This window comes from Nestor notabilis, unplaced genomic scaffold (genome assembly GCF_000696875.1).
Source record: "Nestor notabilis isolate BGI_N333 unplaced genomic scaffold, ASM69687v1 scaffold29446, whole genome shotgun sequence".
Classification (NCBI taxonomy): domain Eukaryota; kingdom Metazoa; phylum Chordata; class Aves; order Psittaciformes; family Psittacidae; genus Nestor; species Nestor notabilis.
The window spans coordinates 1-7,632 of NW_009934678.1; the positions used below are offsets into that span (position 1 = coordinate 1).

At 48.9% G+C, this 7,632-nt stretch overlaps 2 protein-coding genes across 2 annotated transcripts; one reads left to right on the top strand and one right to left on the bottom strand.

Annotated features, from left to right (window-relative positions):
* The first annotated feature begins 150 nt into the window (after positions 1 to 150).
* On the top strand, positions 151 to 2,203 carry LOC104408027 (T-cell surface glycoprotein CD3 gamma chain-like). The gene is given in 6 exon segments (XM_010017476.1): positions 151 to 207; positions 210 to 225; positions 1,002 to 1,214; positions 1,523 to 1,654; positions 1,986 to 2,029; positions 2,144 to 2,203. Coding segments are annotated over 6 exon segments (522 nt in total).
* Positions 2,204 to 4,691: 2,488 nt separating this feature from the next.
* On the bottom strand, positions 4,692 to 5,736 carry CD3E (CD3e molecule, epsilon (CD3-TCR complex)). Its single transcript, XM_010017477.1, has 4 exons — positions 5,499 to 5,736; positions 5,185 to 5,337; positions 4,925 to 4,971; positions 4,692 to 4,748 (listed from the first exon to the last, which is right to left on the bottom strand). The coding sequence occupies exons 1-4, from the start codon at positions 5,734 to 5,736 to the stop codon at positions 4,692 to 4,694; spliced, it is 495 nt and encodes a 164-aa protein (XP_010015779.1).
* Between the last annotated feature and the right edge of the window lie 1,896 nt (positions 5,737 to 7,632).

Below are 7,632 nucleotides of genomic sequence, written 5' to 3' on the forward strand. Positions count from 1 at the left end.
AGGTCCGGGGCACCCCAAACATCCTTCAGCTGCTGTGGGAGGGAAGCTCCAGCCCCCGGCATCCGGTACCTGACCAAGATCTCGGGGCGGGTGGTGCCTCTCCACGTCCTCTCCTCCGAGCAGTGGAAAGAGCCGCCACCGCTTTGTGCCATGAGGAGGGGAACGGCGCTGGGCGCCTGGGTGCTCCTGGCCAGCCTGGCCGTGGCCAAAGCTGGGGTGTCCGAGGTAAGTGCCAGGGTGTGGGTCACTGCCGCGGCTGCTGCCGTGAGGGCTTTGCCTGCCCTACACCGCTGCTGTGTGTTACTCTGTTATAGCTCAAACCTGCCTCGCAGTGATAGAGCATGAAAAGTTGGGCTTGGCAGTACCGTGGTGTTAGACCAAAGCCATGGGCTCTGTGCCTGGCACGAGTGTGGAAGCAGGAGAGGCTCTACTCTGTACTCTGCTCCCGCACTCAGCAAGTAAGACACGGGATTTACTGTCCATTTACGGACTCTGAAGGTGATGTCGCGTTTCTGAGCATTTTGATTCATGCTTTCCACTGAAAACGTTGTTTATTCTTGGGTAAAACCCCAAATGTGTATTTGCCTCCCTATGTGGGCTCAGCTTCTGTTCCTGCTGCTGGAAACACTTTTCTGTTGAAATGGTGCACTTGCACCAATGCAATCTGTGTGCGGGATGAAGGTCATGCACTTAGAGTCTGAACGGAGTCCTGGTAACTACCCGATTCCATGTAGTTTTAACTCTAAGGGGATCTGGATCTCTAAACTACTCAGAGCTGCATTAATGTAACCACCAGTTGAACACTGGACTACTTCTCCACTAGGTAGTCTGCCTTTCCCAGAGTTCCTTTTCTTTGTGCTGTCCTTTCCACTGCTGAGGAGACAGCCCAATGTGATGCTTTCTACACTAGCAATCCTCATCGGTGACATCTCCAAGTTCTGCACCACTGTGAGGGTTCGTAACTCAGCTGTGAAGTGCTCTGTTCTTTTGGTTTTTTACAGGACAGAAAGTAAACGTGAAAGAAGCCAGTGGGAAGGTGTTCCTGCAGTGTGTAGTGGACAGCAACAGTCAAGTCATATGGTACAAAGATGGAAACTGGATAGAAAACGCAACACAGCTGGACTTGGGTGCAATTTACGATGATCCCAGAGGCATTTATACATGTGAAACAAACAAAGAAAAGAAAAGCCCTCCCCTCCAGGTGCACTATCGAAGTAAGTGTTGCAGACCTGGTTTCCGCAGCCACTACTGCTTGGGGGTTTTCACCCAAGCAAATTTTTGAGGGAACTACTCATTTCCCGTACTTTGAGGGTGGTTCCACCAGTTTGCAGAAGCTCTGGCAGCTCCTGTGCTAGGTTGTTCTTGGAACAGCCCAGCTGCATGTTCTCCTGCATCTGGTGTCCCCATGAGGGCTGTACAGCCACATTCAGCGCCGTAAGCTGGCACTCAAACTGGCTCAGACTACGGCCAAGGGGCCCTGTCATGGCCCAGCTTTCAGTGTCTGTGTGTTTTTGGCTTCCAGTGTGCCAGAACTGCATTGAAGTGGACGCTCCCACCATCTCGGGGATCGTGGTCGCAGATGTCGTTGCCACCATCTTCCTGGCGGTCGCTGTGTATTGTATCACTGGCCAGGACAAGGGACGCATGTCACGAGGTGAGGGGAGAGCCCTGCTGGCTGCCCATGGGTGGGGACTTTCTGTCACTGTCCACAGAGCCCAGCCACTGCAAGCTGCAGGCAGCACGCTGTCTAGCTCAGCTTCCCAGAGAAGCCAGCGAATGCACAAGGTTAACCCAAAAACATCATCCCAGGAGCAGCCACTGGTGACACAGGAACATCTAAAGTCTTGCAAGGGGTTCCCATCAAGCTTCCTAGAGGGAGTAAAAGCACAGGGCTGAAAGCAGCTGGCTGCTTGGGTTTGTTTGCAGATGTTCACCACACTTGCCCATGACTCTCTGATCCTTGACCATCTTCTTTCTTCATTTAGCTTCTGACAGACAGAACCTGATTGCCAATGAGCAGCTCTACCAGGTAAGCTGGGCACTCGTGTGTGTGTGCATGCCTGTGGGCTTCATCCCCTGTACCACCCGTCCCAGAGCTGGACAGACACAGTTGTAGCCTGTCTCTCCTTTTTTTTCCTCCTAGCCCCTTGGCGAGCGGGATGAGCAGTACAGCCGGCTGGTGCCTGCCAAGGGCCACAAGTGAAGTGGGAAGATGCTGGGGCCTGTGTGTCCTTCACACCAGGAGCGATACTGCAGCACAGCCACCACCAGTACGCAAGAGCACCACTACCATGCCCTGGCACTGCCTTTGTAAGCTTCCTGCTGCCAGAAGACAATGTGAGTTTTCTCCTAGAGAGCCCTGCAGCTCCTTGCCGGGATGTGCTGCTTGCAGCACTCTGCTCTTCCTGTGGCCTCTTGCATTTCTGTATTCCTCCCATTAAAGACGAGCCTGTCCCATTGTCTCCCTGCTGCATCAGTTGTGTTGAGGCCCGGGGAGCCGTGCAGTCATAAGGAAAGGTGCATATTGGATGTGATCTGCCTGCAGAGCCATAGGGCTCCTGCCTGTCCCGATAGGACATTGCTTTGCCAGTGCAGGCAGGTGCTCGTGTCTGTGCCAGGCAGGAGGACAGGGGGATGTTTGCTCTGCATAGGCCAGGCTTGTCATCTAATCACAGCCTCCAGACCGCAGAGGCTTGCCAGGTCCCTCGCACCCAGCCAGCCTACGAGTTGCCTCAGTGCTTAGGGGAGTGAAGCATGAGCAAAGAAGCAAGCTGCGCTGGCTTCCCAGAAGAGACTGTGGGGGCCCAAAGAGGACATGGAAACAGCAGCGAGGACACAAACTGCAGCAGAGACCGTGCAAAACACATGGCAGAAGAGTTGGCCAGGTAGTGAAGGCCAGAGGCAGTCCATGCTCCTCACACCTCCAGTGATCTTGGTAAGATCCCCCACTCTCCTCTGCAGCCCACTGGCTTTGTGACCAGGCACTGGCATCCGATCTTTCAGGCTCACCAGCCATCCCAGTGGGCTGAGTGCAGGATGCAGTGGAGCAAACTTTCAGAGCCTTTCCCAGCTCAACCACCTTTCCAGATACTGAGCAGCACTGGGTTTCCCCCCTCCATCAACCCAGCTCCTTCTGGCAAGGTCTGCCCTCCCCAGCTCTGAGCAGAAACAGTTAATGTGGTCTGGGTATAGCCAATATGGGAGGCAGCTAACAGGATCTGCTAGCAGTTAGAAACCTCAGAAACCAGGTCACCCTCCATTTGCCCGTTGCACACATGTGTACGTGTGTTTTCCTGCTTTTCTAAGAACCTGGGTGACAGGCTTTAGAGGACACCAGGCTGTGAATTGCTTCTGACTCGGTGGCATAAAGTAAGGTAGGGCTATGACCAGCAGAGTGCCTAGTTCGTAGCAGTTGCATCGCCATCAGATCTCAAAGTAATGAGCAAAGGTGGCTTAACTACACCCAAAGAGCAGGAGGAAGCTGGAGCAGGGCGGGTGGGTATGGTCTGTACAAATCAAAGAGCCAGCACAGGTAATGTTTACAACTTGTCTATTCGAAGTAGAAGGGAAAAAGAAGTATTTCTATAGTGCAGCTAAGCACAGAGGTGTTGCCACTGGATCGGTGCTGAGCCCACTGAGATAAGGGGAGTGTGAGATGGCACTGGCTGGGGTAACCATGCAGCCCCATACATGGCAGAAGCACCAGGGTGTAGCTTGAAGCAAAATTAGACCTTGTACACCCAGACAGCACCCAGAGTGCTCTGGGTTTCTCCTATTCCATTCGTGGCAATGGGCTGAGCAAGTAGCCCTGGAGCAGCGGTGTTTGGCAGAATGTGAGAACGTGGCTTAGGGTGGTTTTAGAGCTGCTGGGGGTTAGTGCTCTTTCTATCTTGCAATCTTCCTCCTGGGTACTTAGGGCCTTGTATGGTAAAGCCAGCTGTGCTGCTTTAAAACCACATCCTGCAGGGTAAGTACAGCAATCTGAAGCATGAAACTTGCTGGATGTTTACCTCTTCATGCTGAAACTCAAGGGTTAAACCACCCCCAGGCCCCATCGCTGCTGCTGTTTTCGTTTCTCCAGAGCTGTTGCTCTGAAGGGCTGGGGGATGGACAGGTAGGTACTGGTAGAAATGCTTCTCTTTAATGGAAAGCTGTTCATTTTGACTGAAACGTTTTCATTCGAAGCAGTGGCTTTCTATGAAAATGCATCATTTTGGTTTTAATGTGCTGCCTGCCTCTGTTCCTTTCGTTACAATCCTGGGCAGCAAAACAGAGATAGGCTGTGAACATGAGAGCTGGAAGCCAGTCACTCGGAGAAGGACCTACTCTATGCCCACTGGCTACCCAGGGTGGCACAGGGAGCAAGTGGAGGCACTGGAGCAGAAATGAAATGGGAGGGAAAATCAGAGCATGCAACTGGAGCAGAGAGAGAAGTGTGAGGGAAAAGGAGGCCAGGAACCACGAGTGAGGCTGTAGTCCTTTAATGAGGAGCAAAACTTATCTTGCCAATGTGCTCATCTGTTTCTTTTCCCTGATGTCAAAACAAAGGTGGAAGGAGCACATCAGGGTGGGACAGTGGATGGCAGCAGATGCCTGTCCTGTGTAGCACCTGCCTTATCCCAAAATGCCGAGCTGGACAGAAGCGCTTAGCCCCTTTGCTGCTGTTTTCCAGCCTGGCATCAGTAGGAATTTCAGAAGCCCCTGGATTCCAGGCCTGCATACACTTCCCGCTGGCCTTTCCGGATGGGCTGTGGGAATAGCAGAGATGTTAGTTCGGGGATCCTCATTAACACACCTCAAACAGCACCACAGTTTCACTGGATGATTCTTCAAAGGAGCAAAATTCATAATGCTATGGATTCCCAGCTCTGGTCATCCCTCCCCAGCCAGCAAAGAGAGAGGAAAAAATGGAGGTACTCCATACCTCATAGTCTGGGTTTGGAACAGGGGGAGGACGCTGCATCTTCTGACCTGCAACAAAGGCAAAGGGAGGTCATCCTTGGTGATAATTCATATAACACGGCACAAGGGACTTTGATGGAGATGATCCAAGGGTAATGCATACCATGGGTCAACTCACATGGCTTTATTGTGAGCTTAGAGCTTTTAAAGGGGGCAGGCAAGTGCTTCATTTAGTGCCTAGCAGACATCATGGAGAGCAGACACGCCTGAAATGGCTCTTACCTCGTGGCCGACCACCAGCACTAGTGCTCGCTCTCCCCTTCCTGTCTTTGCTGAAGTAATAGATAAGAGTCAGCACCCCAAAGGTGATGAGAATATCTGCACTGATGATCCCTGTCACTGTCAGGGCATCCAGCTCCGCACACTTTGCGCACACTGCCGGGAGGAGAGATGAAGGTGCTCAGAGATGGGCACTCTTCCATTCCAGCAAGCAAAATCCAGGCCTCGCTCATCTGCTTGGTGCTAGCTCCTAATATCCATCATTGAAACGCATAGACTTTATCTTTAACCCATAGACCATGTGCTTTTTCACTCACCTTTGGCATGCAGGTACATTTCATACTTCTTAGCACTTGATGAACAACTCACGCTGATGGGAGAGCTGTCGTGGTTCTCTATAATGTACTTGTGCGCATCACTGACTCCATTTGTTCCAGGTGACTGCCAGGATATGCTGCCTTCAGTCAAGGGACACGTGATTGTCACCGTGGTTCCAGAAATCTCCACCAGGAATTCTTTATTGGAAGATGGGTCAACGAGAAAAGAAACCAGCATTACAAATGGCTTCTGAGCAGGCTTCTCTGCCCACCCTTGATCCCACCATGACAGTTTGCTCTGCAAAACCTTTGATTTCATGGTGCAGTGTAGATTGCCTCTGTGTGTCTTCTGCACACATTTTCCTTTAGGTTTTTGCACTTGCTCTTTGCAATACTGAGCAGTATCAAAATACCATCCCAGAGTGTTCAGCTTTATGTCAGAGAGTCTGGTCTCCTGCCATTCACTGTTCTGTTTATCCATATGCTTGCTGGTCTTTGCTAGGAGACCACTAACAGTAATCAGAGTAACTCATTATAGCTGATTTTTGTGATTGGTGATGACTGCCTTTCAGTCCTCATCTGTGAGGCATCTGCAGCCTTTAAATAGTGCTAAATAGTTAAGAATGTTGGTTAAAATACGCTTACCCTCCTGTGTTCCAGTATTGTCTGCAAAGGAGAAAATAATGTGTTAACAAATCAGCCTGCCATTACCTTACTGTGTGTTGGTGTTGGAAAATGCCCAACCCTGCTTGGGAATCACTAGCAATAATTAGGGACATTCACAACAGGCAGTTTTTCAAGTCAGTGGGATCAGTAGCAGTTAATGAACAGTGATTTTTTCCTATCTTACAGTATTTGCAAAACTTCAAATATTTCTACTTGATTTTTATTCCTCACTTGTGAGGCATAGTTGGTCTCTTTATCATAAATAGGCAAGAATGCTGGTAAAATACACTTACCCTGCTGAGCTGTGGTGCCAGCTACAAAAAGAAAGAATAATAGGCGTTAAATAGTTTAGCTACTGATATCATGCACCTTTCCTACTTCAAGGATATCCTTTCTGAACTCAGCTGCTTGAAAGAGATGCTTATACTCCTATAATTGTGCTAAAGGCATTAGAAGCATTCTGTTAAGTGAGACAGGATGTTGTTTTGAAATGAAGTCTTTACCTTTGGAGGCCATTTTTAACACAGCCTAACGCAGAATGGAAATCTGAGTAATTTTCTGACCCAGTTTAGAAGCAGGGTTGTTGCAGGCTGTACACCCAACAATTCTGCTTTATCATCATGGACCAAAGAGTGCTGGAAGATCATGCCTGGTCTCTGTAGTAAGAACCACAGATTGGACCCCGATGCTTGATTTAACGCTGTAAAGTAGTTTATCTATGTGATTTTTCTCTCTTGGTGGGAAACAAGTAGCTCCATTGAAATCTCTGGAACTACAGTATTATAGGAACAGTTTTTAAGAGGTGTGATTAAGACTTGGGTTTGCTTTAAAGGCATTTATTGATAGAAATTAACGTAAGTAAAGGAATGACCTGATGCGTGTATTCAGCACTGTTGTCTTATCCCAGGTAATGTTTGCTTTATAATAGGAGTTACTTGTAACAGAACTGTAGATTTAGAATTCCACAGGCATAGGACTTGCCTGGAGAGAAGGTGATGTGATGCTTTTTTCTTTAGATAACATGAATTTAAATTTGATAAAACAACAGGCTTTTGCTAAACTGAATGTTTTCAATCTTCTCAAAGAATAGCAGTTGGTATTTGCAGCACATTAGCAGAACAGCTGTAGTCTTATTGTAGTATCTTTTAATTACCTTTCAAACTTATTTCTCACAGTTACCAGCTTCTTTATAGTCTTTAGAGATACTCTGCACTTCACTCTAATCCAGCTTTCTAAATGCTGGTCAGTTCAAAGTGATAGCATGGACATTGCTACCACTCCCATGATATCACAGGGAATCTGAAGTTATTTACTCATGGTCACAAAATGGTGTAGGAAAAGTGCATGAATATAATGTAAAAATGAAATTCAAACCACAAAACCTTCTAGTTTTCAGGGCAGCCACCCTTCTGTTCCCCATGGGCATTGACCAGCTTGTACTTACCCACACACAGCAGGCATACCCGGA

Excerpts from the sequence above, each read along its gene's own strand:
- CD3E (XM_010017477.1), bottom strand. The coding sequence starts at position 5,736 with ATGCTGGTTTCTTTTCTCGTTGACCCATCTTCCAATAAAGAATTCCTG. Across the intron at positions 4,972-5,184 it reads TGCTGGTGGTCGGCCACGAG|GTCAGAAGATGCAGCGTCCT; the intron begins GTAAGAGCCATT and ends CCTTTGTTGCAG. Across the intron at positions 4,749-4,924 it reads TTCCAAACCCAGACTATGAG|CCCATCCGGAAAGGCCAGCG; the intron begins GTATGGAGTACC and ends CTATTCCCACAG.